This window comes from Chinchilla lanigera, unplaced genomic scaffold (assembly GCF_000276665.1).
Source record: "Chinchilla lanigera isolate Chin_1 unplaced genomic scaffold, ChiLan1.0 scaffold00112, whole genome shotgun sequence".
NCBI classification, from domain to species: Eukaryota; Metazoa; Chordata; class Mammalia; order Rodentia; family Chinchillidae; genus Chinchilla; species Chinchilla lanigera.
Window position 1 is genome coordinate 4964357 of NW_004955513.1, and position 21429 is coordinate 4985785.

Below are 21429 nucleotides of genomic sequence, written 5' to 3' on the forward strand. Positions count from 1 at the left end.
GAAAGTCAGGGCCTGCTGTCTGCTCTGGCCTTTGCCCTTTTTATTACTCGAGGACAAAAAGGTCAGGAGGCAGAAGATGTCCCCCAGCTCCCACGCAGCCGGAAGAGCAGCCTGGGGAAGACCTCTCAGGAGAGAGAGGAGGAGGAAGAGGAGGACAGCCTGTCTTCCTGTCCTGCCCTGTGCAGCTGCTCTGTCCACACAGAACATGGAATTTGGTCGTATCTGATGTAACAAACCTAAAATGGAGTTTTAACTTAAAGAATGTGTTTTTTTTTTTTTTTTTTTTGAGACAGTGTCTGACTTGCTCAGGCTGGCCTAAAATTCACAGTGATCCTCCTGCCTCAGCCTCTTGAGTGCTGGGATTATAGGCATGAGCCACCCCTCCTGGCAAGAATGTGGGTTTTTAAACTAGTGATATTTGAAATGGGAAAATCCCTCCACCTGAAGTGATTCAGAGCAATGTCTTTTGCCATTAGTGGTTCATGAGGTCAATTTATCAGCTTTTAACCAGAGAAAAAGAAATACCCTGGGAAACTCAGATGCCACGCATGGAGGGCAGCGAGGTCTGATGTGCTTTGGCTGCTGTTTCGAGCACATGTGCAGCAGGTCACATGGACACCAGGTTGGGGGTGTGGTGCTGCCAGGTGTGGATGTGAGCAGGTGACTGAGCCTGGCCTTGGTGTGGCATAGGCTTTTCGGGGACAGGGTCTCACTGCTTTGCCTGGGCTGGCATCAGACTCCTGGACTCAGGCAATCATGCCTCAGCCTCCCGAGTAGCTGGAATACAGGCGTGGTGGCCCTGTGCTTGGCTTACATGTGGCAATCCAGAACATCTGTATAGATTGCTGCCAGGGGGAGCAGGCCCATCCATGGTGCAAGGAGATTATGACCCCCTCTGAGAGATGCATAGTGATGGGGGTGCTGTCCTGTTTGCAGAGCCTAGCTCCCCCTCTTGTAGGTGCTTGGGGAGTACATGTAGGCTCCACATATGTTCGGGAGTGCCACACAGATGGCATTGTCATACATTATATGCTTATTAGCGTTGGCTGGTCCTGGACAGTGTCCCCTGTGTGCCCAAGAGGAAGGGTGACCCGTGTGGTCCTGAGCTGATCATCCAGGGCCAGACCTGGCCAGGACAGCAAGAGGGCTCCCGGCCACGGCCCTGTGAGGGCCTCCTGTGGGGTCTCCCTCGAGAACCGGGGCTGGAAAGCCTGTGCTCCTCCACAGAGGGTGCTGTTCCATAGACTTGGTGTCAGGTGCTCAGTGGGGAGACTGTGGGATGGGTTGTCACCGGGGCACGGGTTGTATAGCGGCTGAGCTGCTTATCCTAGGGGCTCGAGTTTTCTGAGTCGGAAGTACGCCGTTCAGGGCCATTTGGGAGTCACTCCTTTTCCAGGGTTACAGGTAGCATCTCTTGCATCTTTGAGCTCTGGACATCACACAAATGTGAGGTCCCTGAAGGCTGCTGGGTTCCGTCTCTCACCCCCAGACTTGCCATCCTCAGAGTCACCACACAGTGGCCCATAGGGTCAGCTCTGCCGGCACCTGGGGTCTGAAAGCATTTGTGGAATGAGGGGACAGTGGCATGTGGCAGCTGTCGGGCGGGGGGGTGTCTTACCACGTGAAACTGAAATGGAGATGGCGTGTGGGAATGGGACTGTGACTGCCGTCAGCCAAATGCTGCCTCGTGGGAGCTGCTCTGCCTCAGGGCCCGCGGTGGTGTGGCCAGGCCTAACCTGGTAAGCCGTGGTGTCCTTGGGAGCAGTGGAGGGTGATGAGACCTGGGTCGACTCTCAAGAGGCTGTGGGTGAGGGTCCGCCCCCCCAATATGGAGCAGGCGGCAGGGCAGGGAAGAGAGAACCACTGCTGCTGGCATGGGTGTCTGGCGGGGAGTGGGCTCGGCGCTTGGTTTGGCAGATGTCACGAAGACGGGAGTGTGTGTCCTGGCACTGCTTCCAGGGCATGTGGGGAAAGGGGCCAGGGCTCGGGCCGAGGCAGGGGCCGGCTTCCTGAGTCTGAGTTGCCCAGTGACAAGGTGTTCCCGGCATTTCTACAGAGGAGGGGAGGCCATCTCCACTGCAAGTCTGAAGGGTGTCTGACACCAAAGATGGAGCACAGCATGCTGAAAAGGGGGCTGAGGGCTTCCTGGGGTTGTGCTGGTGCTGCCTGCTGCCCCCCTGCATCGTGGGACCCCCAGACCCCAGTCCCGCCTTGCTGCTGGGTTGTGTACACTGCAGCATGGCCTGGCGCGCCCCTCTGGCTGCCCCGAGTCCTCTTGGACAGTGTCATTTCCCCATGAGGGACAGCCTCATTCTCACTCCGCCAGGCTCTGAGGTGTCATGGCCAGGTAGAACGTGGCCTAGGACCAGCCCCAGCCTTTGGGCTGCTTTTGGAAGGGGGATGTGGCAGAGAAGCTGCCAAAAAGGAGGAGTGGGCGCTGGCGTCTGGCCAGCCCTGGTTCCAGGTGCAGGAGGCAGCCTGCTTGTTTCTGGGTGTCATAGGGAACGCAGGCCCCCATCCCTGGTGTCATTCACGTGTCAGTGGGAGCTCAAGGTCTGTGTCCTCTCAGACCCCTGGGCGAGGGCCTACGCCTGTGAGCCTTGGCGGGGGAGAGGCCTGACGTCTCTGGGAGCGGGTCAGGAGTTGGTGTCTCCTTCCTTTTCCCTGTGGTGGAGTTCCAGATTCCCAAGAGGCCTGCTGGTGTTGCTGCCAGGACCTTCAGGGGCCAAGAGCGCTGTGCCGAGCCAGCATCTTAGCACTGGCCTGGCCCTGAGCAGTGCTCTTCCCCACTCTGCTGGGCAGGGAGGCCTGCTGTGCGCTCATTCCGGGGTGCCAGATGGGAGCCCAGTAGAGAAACCTGGGTGGAGATGGCACCACGGCTGGACAGTGAGGAAAGTGGGACAGGATGGCAGCCGCTCTGCAGGCATGGCTGGCATGGTTAGAGGCAGCAGGCCTGGGAGCCTGGAGGACACTCGGAGGGGCTTCGCGGCCCGTGAGTTTGGTCTGGACTGTGAGGGGCACTGATAGCAAATGGGGAGCACCGTGGCCGGCCAGCTGTGTCCCCTACCTGGGTGTCATTGGTCTAGGTATGTCCGGGACCTGAGGAACCGGCAGGTACAGTGTGGTCCGTCTTGGAAGCCATTGTTAAGCTGGGTGTGGTGGTGCACACAAGTATCGCAGCGCTCTGGGAGGCTGAGGCATGAGGATTGCAAGTTCAAACCCAGTCTGGGCAACTAAGCTACAAAAAAATGCAGGGCTGAGGATGTACCTTGTGCAGATGCCCTGGGTTCATTCCCAGTCACCTGCACACAGAGTCACAGAGCCACAGGCACGGGATGGAGGTGCTCGTGGGGAGGCAGCCTGCTCTGCCAGGCAGGGCTCCAGCCTGTGGGAAGCCCTTGAGTTGGTGCCCAGCGTGGGAGCCAAGGTCGATGTGGGTGCCGGTTGCACACTGGGGCCAGCTCCCACAGCTCCACAGTGCATACTGCTCCCTTGCAGCAGTATGCACTGCCTGTCTGCGAGGCTCCTGTGCTCACATCCTGCTCCTCAGACCCTCTCAGGATCCGCCTCGCTCATCCCCTCCCACACTGTGCTGGGCTAGGCATCATGTGGTGTATTCTTCCTCAGGGCCACAAGGCGTGTGGGGTTCCAGGTCTCATGGCTGCAGCCAGTGTGACCCCCCTGGGCTCCCTGGACCTGCTGCAGCCGGGCTTTTCCAAGACCCTCCTGGGGACCAAGCTCGAGGCCAAGTACCTGTGCTCTGCCTGTAGAAACGTCCTGCGGAGGCCCTTCCAGGCCCAGTGTGGCCACCGCTACTGCTCCTTCTGCCTAAGCAGCATCCTCAGGTGTGCGGGCTGCTGGCCGGGTGGCGCTGGGATCAGAGTTGCACCGTAGATTTGGTGGCTCCCGTCTAAGACCTCCCCAGATGCTGCAGGCTCAACTGTTTCAAACGTTGGGTACCTATTGCGGTGCTGTTCGGGGGCACAGAGGGCTAAGTACGAAGCAGCATCAGGGTTAACAGCTGTTCTCTCCACTGTTGCTCACGTAGGCACTGAGAGTCTCACTCCGAGAGGCTGCCCTGGGTGGCAGGGAGGAGTTGCTGGGCACCTGGGACACCAGTGTCACAGAGCACGAGGCTTTGGGCAACGCCCTCTTTAGAAAAGGAGCAGCTTGTCCCAGAAGTAGGGAGTCCTTGGCTGGGAGCTCTGCTCCTCACACCTGCCCCGCGCAGGCTTCCATCTTTGCATCTGTACAGGTGATGCACAGTGCTGTTTATGTTCCGGAGAGGAACTTAAGAGTTTGTGGTACGGAGTAAGTTTGTAGACCGGACCCACAGCAGGCATTTCTTTTTCATAGCAGGTTTCACAGTAGATTTTGTTTCTCTCTGTCCTGTAGCTCTGGGCCTCAGAACTGCGCTGCCTGTGTTCAGGAGGGGATCTACGAGGAAGGCATTTCTATCTTAGAAACCAGCTCAGTGAGTACAATTTCTTGAAGCCAGGAGTGCTGAACAGAAGTCATTTTAGAATCTCCTTTGCAACAGTGGTGGCAGAATGAGGCCTTAGAAGCTTGCGATGCTGAGCACACATGTGCATGCTCAGGGTTTGAGAGGTTGCTGCACTGCGGGAGTGGTCCTCTGGGCTGCCTTGTGCCCTCCGTGGCCAGGAAGGTGGCACTGGCTGGTCAGGTAGGGGCCGCACCTGGGGTGGCCCGTGTTCTGCAGTGGGATGCAGAGGTTTAACCCGAGGGCTGTTGCTCTTTCCAGGCCTTTCCAGACAATGCTGCCCGCAGGGAGGTGGAGAGCCTGCCAGCCGTCTGTCCCAACGAGGGGTGCACCTGGAAGGGGACCTTGAAGGAATATGAGGTAAAGAGGGGCGTCCCTATGTTGCTGCTGGCTACTCTGAGGCTCCCGCAGGTGGCTTGGTAGCTGAAGCTCTCCACTGCTCAAGATGCCATGCCCCAGAGCAGTGGTCTCCAGAGCTTCCTCTGCTCCTGCTGGAGTGGAGCCTGTCTGCTCTCTGTGGTCAGAAGATGTAGCTGCACCTCAGAAGGTGTCTGTTTAAGAGACCAAGTCATCCAGCGCACACTGCTGCACCATGGAGCTGGGCCTTTCCCTCCCTGTGTCTGTTTCCTTGTCTGTCCACGGAGGTGTACGGTGGGATGTGAGAATTGCAGGTACCTGTGTGTGAGGATCTGGCCCTGTGCCAGCCCTGGAGTGCTGTATTTGCCTTGGTAGATTTCCCAGTGATGGAGGGTAGGTCCTTCTGTGTGGGCACCTGCAGTTTTCAAGCTGCATGGGGTTTGTGTAGTGTCTTGTGTCCACACATGATTTCTTGTTTTTTTTGTGTTTTTCTTTGAGATGGGGTCTCCCCAAGGTAGCCAAGCTGGCCTTGAACTCACAGTCTTTCCATTGCAGCCTCCCAGGTAGCTGGGATTGCAGGTGTGTACTGCTGAGAATTGTGTTGACACTGGAAGTCACACGGTTCATGGACACATTCAGTGTTCACAGAAGGACTTGTGTCCAGTGACAGAGGTAACCATGGGTTGGTGCCTGATGTCATTGTGCTTTGTCTTTCTATACCAGCAGAAGCCAGTGTACTGGGGAGTTCAGTGTGGTCCTGTTGTCACACTTAGGCCCTGCAGTGTGCGTCCAGCCCCTTAGCTGTTTTGTTTCTCCACCTGGTCCTTGCCCCTCAGAACGTCTCACCCCAGATGCTTGCACGGGAACGTTCACAGCAGCAGCAGCAGCAGCAGCAGCAGCAGCAGCAGCAGCAGCACCATCCGCGTAGGCTGAGGTGGACACACCCTCCGTGTCCCCTGACAGGGTGGCTGACTGCGTGGGCCACGCCATTGATGCAACTGGCACGTGTTGCAGCAGGGAGCAGCCCAAGGACCAGCTGCTGAGCGAGTGAGCCAGTCAGGAGGGTGGCTCCTGCAGGACCCCCTCCCCGGGGTCCAGAGTGGTCAGGTCCTACAGATGGACAGGGGACTGGTGGCCGGGTGGGAGTCACTTGCTGAGAGAGTAAGGTGTTGGGGTCTTAGAGTGGGGAGGTTCCTTGAGGATAGCCCTTCCGGCCCAGTCGGGGGCTGCTTTCCTACACTTGAGGCCTCCGTGGCCAGGGCTGCCTGGGCCCCCAGAGAAGCCTTGTACCCAGGTGTTTGGTCTGTGGGTCTGTGACTGTGCCAGGGCCTGGGGAAGTTGGGATCCTCTCTCCTTCCGTGTTCTCTGCTGCGTGTGCCCTGGCCCCTCTTCCCTCATTCGTTTTGTTTTCTTGATGCTGGGGATGGATAGGCACTTCCTGTGTGTTAAGCATACCAGCTGCTCCCTTGACTTCTGACCAGCTCAAGACTCTTGAGTTATGCCTTGGTGGCGGAGCACCTCTGACTGCAGCTAGGTGTGGGAGGCGCTACACTGTTCTCCCTAGCACAGGAAGTCTTGTTTAGGTCCAGAGCCACAGCCCCAGGCGCTGCTCCTGCTGCTGCTGGTGAGGGAGGTAGTCCTGGGGTAGGTGGCAGGGCCTGGGGCACCCTGTGAGGATAGGTATGTGGGGTGGGCAGTGGGGGCGCTGAAGGGACAGGCAGGGTCACCAGCTCCAGCCCTTGGGGGGTGGATTCCCCTGGGGCCCCTGCTACCCCCAGGCCTGTGGTGTCCCTGAGGCTATGTGGGCTTGGCTGGGGGCCAGGGACTCCAGTGCTGCGCCGCCCCACAGGCATGCAGGCTGGAAAGTCCCTGGCTGCATCCTGTGTGAGCTCCGGAAAGTCCCTGCGAGGAGCTGGTCTCGGTCGTGGGGGGACAGCCCTGCTCTGGGACAGCTGTCAGAGGCCTGATTTTATGGTAAAACCTCTCCCTGGCGGCAAGTGTCCAGGAGGCCGAGGCAACATCCTAGCCAAGCCCTGCCCCCTCAGCCTGTCTGCTCAGTTGTCTCAGGGTGTTACTGGGAAGAGTGGCCCTGAGGCTAAAACTCTTTCTGCTTGGTGGTCTGAATTACTTGGAAGGTTTGGAAAAATGGGGAAAGGTCCCATTTAGCTTTTGGTCGTAGTTTTCCGTTTTGGTGACGCCTTGGCTTCTAGGAGCACAGTGGTTTAGAGCCCAGCGTCCCTGCCTCCAGGTCACCCCGGCTCCAGCTATGGGCTAAGAGCAGGCCCAGGCCTGGAGGGGCAGGCGTGGCAGCATGTGCGGCATCAGCCCCGGTTCTTTGGAGATTCAGTTAAGAGTTGAATTTGAGGGGCTGGGGATTTAGCTCAGCGGCAAAGCGCCTGCCTGGCAAGCGCAAGGTCGTGAGTTCGGTTCCCGGTACCGGAGAAAAACCAAAAAAAAAAAAAAAAAAAAAAAAGAGTTGAATTTGAATTGTGGTTGAATAAATCTTGATTTCTTTAGCTGCTGTCTGTGGGCTCAGGGAGCACATTGTGCTTCGATCCTGTTATCCGAGTGGGTTGCGGGGCGTCTGCTCCAACTTTAGGAGCTGGAGATGGGCCAGGGGCCCCTGCTGGGCCTGTGCTGTGCTGCCAAGCCTCACCCCAGCCTAGGGGCGAGGTGCTGTAGCTGGCTGGTCAGACATGCCTGGGGCTGGCAGCGAGCGCCCTCGTCCGCAGCAGGTTCTGCCTTCTCCAGGCTTCTTTGAGGTGTGTCCCCGCCACCCGGACTAAAGCAGGCATAGGCTCCCACCTGCTAGGCAGCACTCTACCGGCGGGCTGTGTCCCAGCCCTGTGAACTTTCTGTTCTGACAAAACTTCAAGAGCAGCACCCTGTCCTGCCCTGTGCTGGCGAGTGCTGTAGCACTGAGCCACACCTCCAGCCCAAGAACGGCCTTTTAGTTCAATCTACGTTTACTTCTGTCTTTTATGTTTTCTTGTTCGTGGTACTGGGGATTGAAACTAGGGGCTTCGCACTGGGCTATATCCCATCCCCTTTTTCACTTGTTGTTTTCAGACAGAGTCTTCCTGCCTCAGCCTCCAACAGTGCTGGATAACAGGGATGCGCCACCACACCCATTTATTTGATCACAACTTAAGCTAAACCTGCTTCAGCTCCATGCACCTGCAGTGACCACAGCGCGCTGCCCTCAGACTTGCCTTGGGCTACCATGCCTCCTTGTCCTCTGCAGCTGACCTTGTGCCTCCTGTGGCTGTCAGAGCCCTGGGGTCCTGCTTGGTCTCTCTCCTCCGACTGGCACAGCATGCAGAGGAGGCAGCAGATCCCTTGGCTTCCCAAGTGTGTCCAGATCCTGGCCCTTTGTCACCACTTCCCCGGTTGCTGCCATCCGTGTGTCTCGTCAGGTGCTGTGGTGGCTCGCGCCCTTCCCTCCTGTCTGGCTTGGCGGGTGCAGCACTCGGAGGCTCAGGCAGGTCTCGTCTCTTTTCTGCCCAGACCCGCGTGGCAGGGCAGTCACTGGGACGAGGGCGCATGGGCTGGGCCTGTCCCTGTGGCATGGGCACAGCCTGTGTTCCTTCGCAGTCCCTCACGCCCATCCATGCTGTCCGCCTTCCCAACCCTTTGCTGCCACTGAGGGTTCTCGGCTCCTCAGGATGCCCCCATCTCCCCTCACCATGGGGCTCCTGGCTCGAGTCATTAGCTCCTCCCCTCGCCTGCGCTCCCTCTTCCTGGGTGGGCTGGGGCGGGCTGCAGGGTCTCGACCTTCACGCTGGCCACTTGTCCTGTTTCGCTCAGTGTAGATCCCTGAGGCGCCCACGGAGACTCCGAACAGCATGTGCCACCCTGACTGTCTCATGGCTGGACCTTTGCTGGTGACCATGCCGGCTCCAGGGCCGTGAGCAGCCACCTCCATGGGTCTGCGTTTCCTGTGGGTCTCCTGCCTCCCACATCCTGTGGGGAGCGGCTAAAGCTGAAGATCGATCACATGAGTGGGGCTAAGACAAAGCCAGCCCCAAAACATGGAGAGCTCCGAGCCATATAAGCAAGCTGTTCCAGCCCATTAACAAGTTGTTGGGCAGAGAGGTTAAAATTGACATTAACCTCACAAATACACAAGTAAAGACTCTGTAGTCCTTAGGCAGTTCTTTTCCTCCCGTCAGGAAAAAAGACTCCACCTGACCTCAGCTTTCCTCTCTTTATTTCTAAACTCTCTCACCCTTTTTCCTCAAAAAAACACTGAGGGTTGTGCTGGTTCACAGCAACACTCCGGTCTAACAGTGCCAGGGCTGGGCTGGCAGGAGCCTGAGCCACTTTCTGGGCCAGGAGCTAATGGCACTGGGGCACAGCTGTTCCGGAGGCTGGGGCGAGAGATGTGCTGCAGTAGGGTCCCTTACCTCTGTGTGGGACGGGTCAGTGGGACTGGGAGGGAAGAGGTGAGGGGAAGGCACAAGGCCTGGGAAGGCCTGTGAGCGTGTGGAGCTCAGTGTCCAGGGCAGGAGGAGGAGCACACAGACACCGAGCTGTGTGCATGAGCTGTGGCTGGCGGCAGGTCCTCGTGCACCCTGCTCACACCTCCTCCTTCTGTTGCCAGAGCTGCCACGAAGGACTCTGCCCGTTCCTGCTGACGGAGTGCCCTGCGTGTAAAGGCCAAGTCCGCCTTGGGGAGAAGGAGCGCCATGCTGAGCAGGAGTGCCCAGAGAGGAGCCTGGCCTGCCGCCACTGCCGGGCGCCCTGTTGCCGATCGGACCTAGAGGTGCGCTGGGCACCATGACCTGTGTGGCAGTAGCTGCCCCATGGGCATAGGGGCCAAGTTTGGTGCTGGCATTGTTGCTGCTGGCCCTTGGTGCCTGTGTTTGTGGTTGTCAGCACTTCCTGAGGCGCAAGGTGGAGGGCTCTGGGTGGCACTGGGCTTGAGTGTGAAGTCCTTGCCGAGCCGGGTTGGAAAGCATCTTTAGAGGAGCTGGTGCCTGCGGCTGGGGATTTAGCTCAGCGGCACAGCCCCTGCCCTGCAGGCATAAGGTTGTGAGTTCGATCCCTGGTACCGGAAAAAAAAGAAAGCCAATAGAGAAACTGGTGCTTGCCCGGCAGAGGGATGGCAGTGTCACCAGCACCAGGCTGGTGTGTCCTCCCCAGACTGTCAGCAAGCAAGCCTGACTTCATGTTTCATCCAGAGTAGCTGGCAGTGTGTTTCTGAAGGGCACAGAGCCACTCCTCTGTCACTGCCATGCCAGTCAGCTTTGTCCCAAAACCAGCGCTGAGGTCATGTTGGCTCCAGAGTGCGTGGCACTTCATGGCCGGGAAGAGAGAGGAAGCAGTGAGGTCGTGTGTCCCCCTAGGGCTGTGCCTCCAGCGACCTGCAGACCTCCCACTAGGCTATGGCTCCTGAAGCTCCACCTCTCCCTGTAGGCCACGCAGGGACCATCCCACTGCACACAGCCTTTGGAGGACATTTGTCTAAACTGTAGCAGCCATGTTTACAGCGTGGTAGTTGTCACACCACTTGCTAGCTGTCCGCCCCTGCTGTCTAAACAGGTCCCACAGGGCCCCTTCGAGGCTCGCATCCACTGAAGCAGCACCTCAGGTCAACCCGTCTTTAATGCTTCCCACATCTGCTCCATGTGCTTGTTCCCTGCTCGCTGGGTTTACTTCTGTGCCCACCTCCCCCACGAGGACAGGTCTAAGCAGGGTGGCTAGGCGCTGGGCGTCTGCAGCAGCATGCCAGGATCTCAGAGGTGGTCTGGCCACCCCGTCCAGTGGTCAGCGCATGCATCGCACCTCCCATCTTCTGGCTGGCACTTCTGTCTCTGTCCTCACGGGGACCCTGTGTTACTGAAGTCACATGGCAAAGTGGATGTCCCTTCCCGGCCTCTGCAGTGGCTTCTTGTGAGCTCTGGAAGTGTGGAGCAGGAAGAAGCCTAGTGTAGTACTAGCTCGGGGTGCCGGCAGGTGCTTTCCAGGGCTGCGCCCCCTACAGAGGCACAGAGGGGCATGCGTGGTCAGGGCTGCCCCTTTGCACGACCCCTCTTCCTCACAGCCGCACCCAGCTAACCCCGGCTGCTCCTCCTCAGGCGCACTATGTGGTCTGCCCCAAGTTCCCCTTGATCTGCGATGGCTGCGGCAAGAAGAAGATCCCTCGGGAGAAGGTACGTTGCCTGGTGTCTGTTGTGTCAGGTGGTGGGGTTGTGACACAAAGCTGCCCTGCTGTGGGGTCACAGGGTATGTATGTCACTGGGCCGTGGCAGCCATGGTTCTGGCCAGTAGATCTTTATCCTCCAGCATAGGCTGTTAGCCTGGTGCATGCCGTATGCTGTGTGTGCAGTTCTGGGTATGAGCCCCGGGGCCTTGCCCGAGCCAGGGAGGTGCTGTGCCACAGAGCCCCCCACCTCTGTCACCCTGGAAGCCAGGGTTAAATTGGTCGTCCTCCTCCAGCTGCTGCTTGTGAGCAGCCTTGGAATGGACCTGTGCTGGGTCTTTTCGGAAGCGATGTAGATATGGAGAGGGGTGTGAGTCTTTGTCTGCAGAGCTGGCCCCAGAGGTGACTCCTGGACGGAGGTCACTGGGATGCAGCGGCATGTGCAGTCTTTGGCCTTGTCTCTGGCGGGCAGGCTGGAGCCATTGTGGTCACACTGGGTGGTGGTCAGCGGTCTGCACCTTGGTGGCAGTGCCCAGGGCTGTAGACTGTCTGAGCCCCTGTGCCTGGTTTCCCTTTGGCATCTTCCTGCCCACTGGGTTTGCTTTTGGGCCGGGGATACAGCTCAGTGGCACAGCGCCTGCCTGGCAAGCGCAAGGTCCTGAGTTGATTACTGGTACAAAAAAAAAAGCAGTGTGGTTTGCTTTTGTTTAGGTTTGAGCACAGCGGGGCCTGGAGTCCCAGTCGGGGTGGAGCTGGGGCAGAGCCTCTGCTGCCGGTCCAGCTGTCCTGCATCCAGGTCCCCCCTGTGGCTTTGGCCAAGTGCTCTCTCATGTCATGTGGCCTTCAGTGGTGCCCAGGGTGGCTTTTTCATTCAGTGTAAAGGTCAGGCTCCAGCTCTTTTTCTTTGAGGGGGCTGAGGATTAAGACGAGGGCCTTCACTCTGAGCCACATCCCCAGCCCTTTTCAACTTGCAGTGCCGCCTCAGCCTCCTGTGTGCTGGGGTTACAGGTGTGCACCACCACACCCAGCCGTGCTCCAGCTCGTGGCGGGCGGGACAGCCCCGTGGGGAACAGGACACTGGCCCGGTACCCTGTGCCTCAGGTCTGTCTGTGCACTGGCAGGTGCCGTCCCTGCCAGCTGTGGCCAACAGTTGCTCCTCTGTCTTCCCTCTGGCCAGTGCTCAACCCGGCGTGGTTGGTACCAGAAAGCCAGGACTAGTCCTCTCCCTGTGCTTTTCTAAGTGGTGTTTGTGTTTCTGTAGTAGTGGGGCTTGAACCTGTAGTGGTGGGGCCTTGTGCTGCCCAGCCTTCCTGTGCATTTCCGCTGTGGCATGGGGTCAGGGTCCAGGCACCCAGCAGGCCTGGTGGGCTCTACTCCTCCTTGCCCTCCCGTCTCCCTGTGTGCATAGCTTCCCATAGCTCCACGGCTCACCCATCTCCTCATCACCGCCCTGGCCTGTTCTGTTCTAGCAGGGCCGCTCCCTGGCACTGGGGAGCTGATGTTAGGGGCCTGGGTCTCAGTGCAGCTCCTGTGGGCTCTGTGCCCCAGGCCTTTAAGGGAGGGTGAGGAGTGGATTCACGCCTGTGTTTTAATTCGTACAAGGGTCACGAGGATTTGGTTTTTTAGATTTTTATGTTTATCTCTTCTCTGCTGAAAATCTTATTTTCTGACAAAAATTGGCTAGTTTTATCTTACACCTGGGGTAGGACATGGGTGTCCTGTACACACGAAGGGAAGGAGGCGGTGGGCAGTGGACACAGCACAGGACTGACTGCTGAGAGCTGCTGTCCCTGGCCGCACAGTGCTCTGAGGCCTTGTGTCCATGCTGCTGACTTGGCATAGTTAGTGCATTTGCTTTCCTCTCCTGCCTTTCTTTTTGGTGCTGGGAATCAAACTCAGGACCTTGAGCTTGCCAGGCAGGTGCTGTACCGCTGAGCTGTATCCCAGGCCCCGCCTTCGTTTTTTCAGTCTTGGGTTTGAACTTGGGGTCTTTACACTGAGCTCCACCCCTAGCCCTTTTTAGTTTTTGAAACAAGGTCTCACTGAGTTACCCAGGCGGGACCCAGACTTGTGATCCTCCTGCCTCAGCCTCCCAGGTGCTGGGATGACAGGTGTGCTCTACCAAACCCAGCTTGCTCCAGTTTCTTTTTTTTTTTTTTTTTTTTTCAGTTTATTTTTAAAACTGGAGTTTTTGCCTTTTTGACAATTTAGTTCTTTGATTTTATGAAACAGTTACATAATTTTGAAGTCAAAACCTTGCGTGGGTCCACCATGCCATCTCCTCCTCGCTCCACATATGCACCCCCATGGGTTTGGAGGAGCCTTCCCTGCCTGGGACCCCCCACCCGCCCCCGGCAAGGGCAGGTTGAGCCATGTGGGCTACGACACTGCAGGCGTTGGTCTGCTCATGGCCACATGGCCTGGAAGCCAGTGGGCAGCTGCTGTGGACCGTCTTTGCTTACCCACCACTCATGACGGTGGTGACAAGACCGCAGCAGGGGCTGTGTGCTGCTCATGGGAGGAGCCAGAGGCTCTGGAGACACCGGAGACCCTGCTGCGGTGGCCAAGCCGAGGTGCCTGCCCTAGCTGTGTCCCAGCTGTACCTCAGCCCCCAGCCCCGCTGGGCTTTCTCTGGTGGAAACTCCAGCTCTGACGGTGGAGGGCTCCGAGGGTTATCTGGGCTGGGTGGCTCCCTCCACCCCATAGTCTCCTGTGCCCAGCGGTGCCACTGCAAACACTTCAGTGACAGCAGCAGGGGCCGTGTCCCTGGAAAAGGCGCTGTGCACTTATCCCAGCCCTCTAGCTTCTGTGTTCCTCCCCTGCCTGCGGGAAGCTTCCATCCACGTGACATTGACGGGGTGCCCTCTTTTAGCCTGCTGGGCACCCCGACTTCACACCAGCAGCACCCATGTGTGTGCTGCCCATGTGGTTGGGAGCCTCAGGTTTTGTGGATTCCCTGTTGTGCTCGACACACGTGTCGGTGCCAGGCTGCACTGGCGGCTTTGCTGTGCCAGTGAGCTGCGGGCTTGTGTCCTCCAGGGACCTGGTTTGCTTTTGCAGCGTTCTCAGTGCTGGGGTTGACCCTGGCCTCGCGCATGCTGGACAGGAACTGACTGTCATGCTGCGTTGCTGTCCTCAAGTGGCTTTGGAGTTTTAAAGGGTGCATTTTAAGGAAAGAATAAAAGGGCTGTGCGTTCACCAGTGAGGACACAGGCGGTGTTGGGCATGTGGGGTGCTGGCCAGCTCCTTGAGCTCTGCAGGTGCTGCAGTGTGGCACTTCCCCTGGCCCCCCACAGACCTGGTGTCGGGTGTCACAGTATGACAGCCAGGGTATCTGGGGGGAGTTCTAGCTTACACTTCCTAAACATGGATGTGATTGAGCACTTTGCCGCAGTGCTGGAGATGTAGGTGACAATGCCTGCTTAATGGCGAGTGTAGGTTTCTCTGTTGGGGGCAGAGCTCCCGGTTTTCTGGTTACTGTTCCTGGACTTTAGTCCTTAGGGTTAGGACGAGTCCCGCTCTGGATGCAGGTGAAACCCTGGCTCCTTTCTGGATTGGCAGGTGCGTCTTCTTACTCGAGAGCTGACCGCCTGCCTCCTGGCTCGGGGTGTTAGAGGGAAGGGCTGGTGTCCTGCACTCCAGTTGTCCCGGTGTGCAGTGACCGGCTGTGCTGTCCTGTCCCTGCACATGGGCTTCCAGGGGCTGGCTGGGCCTCACGCACTCAGGTTACAAGCCCTGCTGTCCTGTGGACACCACATATCCCTGAGACTGAAGGCAGTGATGGCACAGCTACTTTCCAGAACCTCCCTAAGCAAGCTGCCATCTGGGGCAGCCCAAGATAGAGCCCCTCATCTGGACAGAGCACGTGGGCTGTTTGCTCTGTCCTGGTGAGAGTGCAGAGGTTCGGGGGTCTGTTGGCGCTGCGGCCACCATGGAAAGGGTGAGATGGAGTGAGCCTGAGGATGGCCCTGGCACTTCGCCCCCTGCCCCTCCAGTTTCAGGACCATGTCAGGACCTGTGGCAAGTGCCGGGTCCCCTGCAGATTCCACGCCGTGGGCTGCCCTGAGCTGGTGAGTGTCCCCCTCACAGCACCCGCTCTCCCGGCCCCAGCTGACTCCATCCGCGCTTGTTCCCCGCCACCCGGCTCTGGAACACCTGTACCCGAGCGCCCCCCCGGACATCCAGCGGACCCTTAGACTCACTGTGGCTGGCACCTCGTCCTGCCGTCCTTGCCCGTATGCCATCCTTCCATCTTGCCCAGGAAAGGAAAGGGCACCACCACTGCCCAGGTATCCAGCCAGAGCCCCAGAGCCCAGCACTCATGCACATCCCCTTCCAGCCCACACTTACATCGAGGCTGATGGCTCCTGGACTGTCAGCAGATGGATCCTGCCCCTCCACCTCCAGGTGCCTTGCTGTCCACCTCTCTGCCCCCAGTCGCCTGCTGTGGTGTTTATATGGGGAAATCAGACGAGGCACAGCCCTCCCAAGCCCCTGGGCCCCCGCCTTATGTCTTCATGCCCGGCTCCGATTTACAGGGCCCCTATGGCCCCCAACCTCTGCCCTGCCCTTTCTTTTTCTTTCTGTTTTTGAGGTAGGGTCTCACAATGCAATTCAGATAGTGCTTGAACCCACTGTGTAGCCCAGGCTGGCCTTGAATTCACGTTGATCCTCCTACCTCAGCCTCCTGAGTGCTGGGATTGCAGGTGTGCACCAGCACACCTGGTTTATGCACTTTTGATTTTTAAGAGTGTCTTTAACATTTTTTGATACGATTGAAGAAGTTTGAAAAATACTTAATTGAAGTCATGCTTCTTTAGGGAAGCCTGGCTTCTAGCTTTGTTTTCCACCTTTCCCTGAGAGCAACTTTTTAAATGGTGTTTCTCATCCATCCATCCATCCATCCATCCATACATTGGTAATGTCTTGCGGTGTTGCCTGAGCTGGCCTTGAACTCCTGAGCTTATGTGGTTCTCCTGTCTTACCCTCCTTAGTGCTGGGACTATAGACACATACCAGCATGCCCAGCTTTTCATTTTTGAAGCAAAAAAAGTTACATAGGAAGCTTTATAATTTTGAGGCATACTTGATTGTTAGACAGTGGCAGATTAAATGCTGTCATGCAGACGAGGAGGACAAAAGTGAGGAGGCTGAGCTGTTGCCAGGCATCTCGGACACCTGCCCCAGTGCAGCAAGGCCCCTCACACAAGTGCCAGCAGCCTCCTCCCTCTGTCCACAGGTGGAAGTTGAGGAGCTGGAGGGGCATGAGGGGCAGCAGTTGCGGGAACACCTGGCCCTGCTGCTCAGTGCCCTCCTGGATGCCCAGACCCTCCCGGGGGGCCAGAGCCAGTCAGAGTCCGAACTGTTGCAGCGGTGCCAGGCCCTGGAGCGGAAGACAGCCACCTTCGAGAACATTGTCTGTGTTCTGAACCGGGAGGTGGAGAGGGTGGCTGTGACTGCAGAGGCCTGTAGCCGGCAGCACCGGCTGGACCAGGACAAGATTGAGGCCCTGAGCAACAAGGTTGGTGCCCACAGGGCTGGTGGCCATGTTGCCGGGGAGCAGTGTAGAGCCCTCTGCACCTCGGCCTGTTTGCTGTCGTGGGCTTTGGCTCCTGCATGTCTGAGCTCTAGGGGTAGGGGATCCTACTGGGGTTCACAGGCCCTGAGAGCTGACTTGTCCTTCCTCAGGCCTGTGTTACGTGGGCAGGGGAGGGTTGTGCAGCAGGGTGGTTCTCTTCAGGGACTGGGCAGGGGCAGGTGGCTGTCACCACTCTCCCGTAAGGGGTGCGTGCTCCTGTCCACAGGTGCAGCAGCTGGAGAGGAGCATTGGGCTAAAGGACCTGGCCATGGCTGACCTGGAGCAGAAGGTCCTGGAGTTGGAGGCTGCCACCTACGATGGGGTCTTCATCTGGAAGATCTCCGACTTCAGCAGGAAGCGCCAGGAGGCTGTGGCTGGCCGAACGCCGGCCATCTTCTCCCCAGGTGTGGTCTCAGCTTCGCAGCACCCTGCTGGTCCTGCAGCCCTGCATCCCTCACCTGTGTCCCCTTGTGCCCGTGGCCCCATGGAACGGCTCTCAGGCAGGGCTGGGGTCTGTCCACAGCTGGCACCGGGAGCCTCTGCGCCTCCTTGGTGAGGGGGCGGTTGGGGGCCACATGTCCTCCTCAGGAGGGAGTTGGGACTCAAGGGCCTGGTTGCACATGGGTGGGCTTGGTTTGGGCCCTGGAGCCTGGCCACTGAGGGAGGGTGTGAGGATGTGGCTGTTGGGCGTTGGGATGGGGCCAGTCTGGCCTGTTTTCGCGTGGGTGTTTCTCCCTTCACCCCACCATTGGGTCTCTAGAGGAGGCGCCTGGGCCCTCAGGCTGTGGCTTGTTCCTATGTGGTCTCCTCCTGTGGGGACCCTCTTCCCAGCATGCCGCCCGGCGGTCTCCTGGGGTGCTGCAGAGCCCCCTTGTTCTGGAGGCTCCTTCCCTTTGTTCTCACTGCTGGAAGCTGCTGCTGAAGCAGTGGGTTCCATGGTCAAGCAAAGACGTTGGGGGCTTCTCCTGGCTCAGGTCACCCTGGCACCTTGCCTGGTGCCACTGTTGTCCTCCGCATGGCACATCCTGATGTTACCTCTGCAGGGACCAGATAGGAATGGAGTCACACTCTGTGATTCAAGCTTATGCTGGGAGAACTCCGGGGCTCCCATAGGCACCGTGCTACGTGGGACTGGGGCTGGCCCCTTCTCTCAGTGTCTTTCCTCTGAGGGCTGCTGCACCTGCCACAGACCTGGGCGAGGAGGCCAGCTCATGTAGCCCTGCTTCAGGCGATGCCCGTAACTAGGCCCCGTAGCGAGCAGAGGCTGCAAGGAATGGGAACAGGTTGACTGCTGGAACTGGGCCAGACGCACAGGCCCACCCCCGAGGCCCAGCAGGGGGACAGCCACTCCTGGGGTGCTGGTGCCTCTCTCGGGACTCTGATAGCCAGTTCCCTGGGCCTGAGCCCCGGCTCAACTGGGCTGGTTTTGGCACGGCTTTGAAGGAGCCAGTAGTAGTGGGGCCTGCTGCTTTTGGGGTTGGTGTGGTACACTGTGGGGCACCGGGTGGAGCACAGCCAAGCTTTGCCTGGGGAGGAACGAAAGCAGAAGGATTCAGAGCCATCGTGACCAGAGGAGCCCTAGTGGGCCGTGGCTCGTTAAGTTTCCACACCTGCCAGCAGTCCAGACCCGCTTGTAGGTACAGGAGAGGAATCTGCTAGGGAAGCTGGCCCCCTGGTGGTGGATGCTGGGACACGACAGGCCGTCTGGTGGCCTGAGACCCTGGATGCCCAAAGGGAGGTTTGGTCTAAGTCCAGAAACCTCGGGGCCCCAGAGCTGCTGGTTCAAGTCCTGGAGTCCAGAGCCCTAGAGCTAGAGCTCTGGTGGCCAGGGGCAGGGAAGAGGGTGTCTCAGCCCCAGGGCGGGGAGGCCAGTGTGCATTTCCTCTGCTTTAGTCCCCTCTGGGTCTCAGCTAATTGGAGCTACCCACATTGGGGTGGACAGCTCACATCCAGCTCCTCAGGGCATGCCCAGCACAAGGTCTTAGTGGCTCCAGGTGTCCCTGCCCAGGCAAGCTGTCCCCACCAGGCCCTCGGGCGTGACGGTCTGGGTAGGAGCTGCACCCCGCCTGCCCTCACAGCCCTCTCTTGCCCCCCAGCCTTCTACACGAGCAGGTACGGCTACAAGATGTGTCTGCGCATCTACCTGAATGGCGATGGCACCGGGCGGGGGACGCACCTGTCCCTCTTCTTTGTGGTGATGAAAGGCCCTAACGATGCTCTCCTGCGTTGGCCATTCAACCAGAAGGTGTGGCGCTGTCCTGGGGGCAGGAGAGGCACCAGGGGTCTGTGGGGTGTGGTGAGTGGCCGGGATGGGGTGGCACCAGTGGCACTTCTCAGTGGGTCTGGTGAGCACCGTGGCTTCTGATTGCTGGTTGCAATGCTGACCCCTGGCTCCAAGACCAGGCTTGAAAGTCCGCTCTGGGAGTGGAGCATGGAGCCCTCTCCTGCTGTGACATCTTGCAACCTGGGGTCCACCTTGGCTAAAGAGTTGAGTCTCCAAAGACCAGGCTGGGACCAGAAGGGGACAGCCCCTTCGCTTCACAGGGGACCCAGCGCTGCCCTCCTCTGCAGCCCAGGGACGATGTAGAGGCCCCACAGACCTCTGTGGGTTCCCAGACCACCAGGCCTGGGTGCTCCCCGAGAATGGCTGTTTCCTGACCTGTGGTGGAGCTGGGTCGGGTGAGGTGATGTGGAAGCCGCACGGCAGCACGGATGCCGCGGTGGGGCTTGGCCTGAGACCGGTGTGGGGCAGGAGGCACGGGCGTGGGCACACTCGCTGGGGCTGGTCCGTGGGCACCTGGCTCAGAGTTTGGTTCCCCGGGGCCTCCTAGGTGACGCTGATGCTGCTCGACCCGAACAACAGGGAGCACGTGATCGACGCCTTCAGGCCTGATGTGACCTCCTCATCCTTCCAGAGGCCGGTCAGCGACATGAACATTGCCAGCGGCTGCCCCCTCTTCTGCCCCGTGTCCAAGATGGAGGCCAAGAACTCCTATGTGCGGGATGATGCCATCTTCATCAAGGCCATTGTGGACTTGACGGGGCTTTAGCCACAGCTGGGGGACACAGTGCTTAGGGAGAAGTCACACTGGGCCAGGGCCCTGCACACTGGCAGGCAGGCAGCAGCTGCCGCCCTCTCTGCGCCAGAGACCGTGAGGAGCTGGCCTGGAAAGCCCCGGCCTTCATGGAAGGGCCCTGCACCCGTGTGGGCACTCGGGAGCCATTTCTGCCCAGGCTCCCGGCCTGCTGCAGTGGCAGGAGTGTCGGCCGCCACCAGGAGAAGGGCTGCTGCCTGCAGAGGGGCCCTGGAGCACGGGGCTCAGACCCCACACGTACTGCACAGGAGAGTGGCTCAAGGGAGCCCATGGGGCGACACTTGGGCTGTGGAGCCATCGGTATTAAACCCTTGAGATCCCGTGGTGCATGGTGTCCATCTAGCATCAGCCTGGGCAGTGGTGACCCTCAGGGTCTTGCCTTTGCGTCCCGCCGACTTGTCTGTTCCCGGGTGCTCTGAGCTCCTGGGGACTCTGAGGCCAGGGTGAGTGCAGGGAGGTGCAGCGGAGTGGCCCTTGGCCTGGACGCGGGCGGTGCCACCAGTAGGCGGGGCAGCTTCCTCACACCCGGTTCCTGGGTGTTGGCAGGTCGTCCCCCGCGGTGGTGATGCTCAGGTGAGGTCAGCCGTCAGGCTGCGTGGCACCCGGGACAACAGCCACCCTGCGTCTGGCCGTGTGTGCTCTTGGGGCTCAAGCTCCCGTCCCGCTTGGCTGTTTAACCTGTGCCGTTTCTGTATCTGGAAACAGTGTTGGAGACATGCAGCGGTCATTGGACCTGGAGTCCCAGCAGGTGCTAGGCTGGCCTGGTGACACCCGCCTCTGTGCCCCACTGGGACCTGGCTCTGAGTTCCTGGTGATGTCATCAGTGGCACAGATGCCCAGGCCCCTTGGCCATTGTGGGCCTGCTGTGCAATGGGCTGGGCGTGGTCCTCCCAGAGCACCCCTCCCCCCAGAGCTCTTTGCCTGGGGCTCACAGGCTGCTGAGTGGGGAGGTGGCCCCTGGTCCTCCTAACGTGACTTGGGGACACGGCTACCCCAGCCCGGGCCTAGGGCTCCTTGGGGATCTTTCCATGGAACTGCAGTGTGAACCTGTCCATTTTCCCACTGGCACATCAGACGTGGTTCCTTTTGGTTGAGGAGAGCTGATTTTCCAGTTGCCTAGCCTTTGGTCAGGTCTTTGAGCCGTGTCTGTTCAAATGTAAATGTGACCTTTTTTGTTTTGTTTGTTTGGTTTTTTTCTTTTGGTACTGGGAATGGAACTCACGGCCTCGCACTTGCCCGGCAGGTGCTGTGCCGCTGAGCTAAATCCCCAGCCCCTGACCCTTTTTGTTTTAAATTGGGAATTGAACTCGGGACCTTGTACTTGCCAGGCAGACGCTTGTGCTGCTGAGCTGTATCCCTGGCCCCTACGTGACCCTTTAAGTAATGGTTTAAAGTTTTGTTTTTAATATAATGAGTTTCTACTTTGGGAATTTGAATGTGACATATATATTTTTAAATTAGGATTTAGGTTCAAGGTAGATCATTGAGTCCATTTTTTATCTTAAAAGGAAATGGAGCTGGGTGTGGTGGCACATACCTATAATACCAGCATTCAGGAGGCTGAGGCAGAGGATTGCTGTGAGTTTGAAGCTAGCCTGAGCTACATAGTAAATTCAAGACCAGCCTGAACCGCAGAGCAAGACCCTGTCTCAAAACAACAACCAAAAAAAAAAAAAAAGGAAAGGAAATAGTGTGGCTCAGGGGTAGGATATGTGCTTAGCATTTGAGGCCCAGGGTTCAGTCCCCAGCACCA

At 58.6% G+C, this 21429-nt stretch overlaps 1 protein-coding gene across 2 annotated transcripts; it reads left to right on the forward strand.

Moving 5' to 3' along the window:
- The first annotated feature begins 335 nt into the window (after positions 1–335).
- Traf2 (TNF receptor-associated factor 2) lies at positions 336–20003 on the forward strand. 2 transcript variants are annotated; one of them, XM_013506640.1, is made up of 11 exons: positions 336–1739; positions 3628–3845; positions 4396–4474; positions 4763–4861; positions 9462–9623; positions 10939–11013; positions 14999–15073; positions 16243–16524; positions 16808–16985; positions 18678–18826; positions 19413–20003. In XM_013506640.1, the coding sequence occupies exons 2-11, from the start codon at positions 3658–3660 to the stop codon at positions 19629–19631; spliced, it is 1506 nt and encodes a 501-aa protein (XP_013362094.1). In that variant the 5' UTR covers positions 336–1739; positions 3628–3657; the 3' UTR covers positions 19632–20003. The 2 variants fall into 2 exon arrangements, with proteins under 2 accessions (XP_013362094.1, XP_013362093.1); XM_013506639.1 differs by lacking the exons at positions 336–1739; positions 14999–15073.
- Positions 20004–21429: the final 1426 nt, after the last annotated feature.

Excerpts from the sequence above, each read along its gene's own strand:
- Traf2 (XM_013506640.1), top strand. The coding sequence starts at position 3,658 with ATGGCTGCAGCCAGTGTGACCCCCCTGGGCTCCCTGGACCTGCTGCAG. Across the intron at positions 9,624-10,938 it reads GTTGCCGATCGGACCTAGAG|GCGCACTATGTGGTCTGCCC; the intron begins GTGCGCTGGGCA and ends GCTCCTCCTCAG. Across the intron at positions 16,525-16,807 it reads TTGAGGCCCTGAGCAACAAG|GTGCAGCAGCTGGAGAGGAG; the intron begins GTTGGTGCCCAC and ends TCCTGTCCACAG.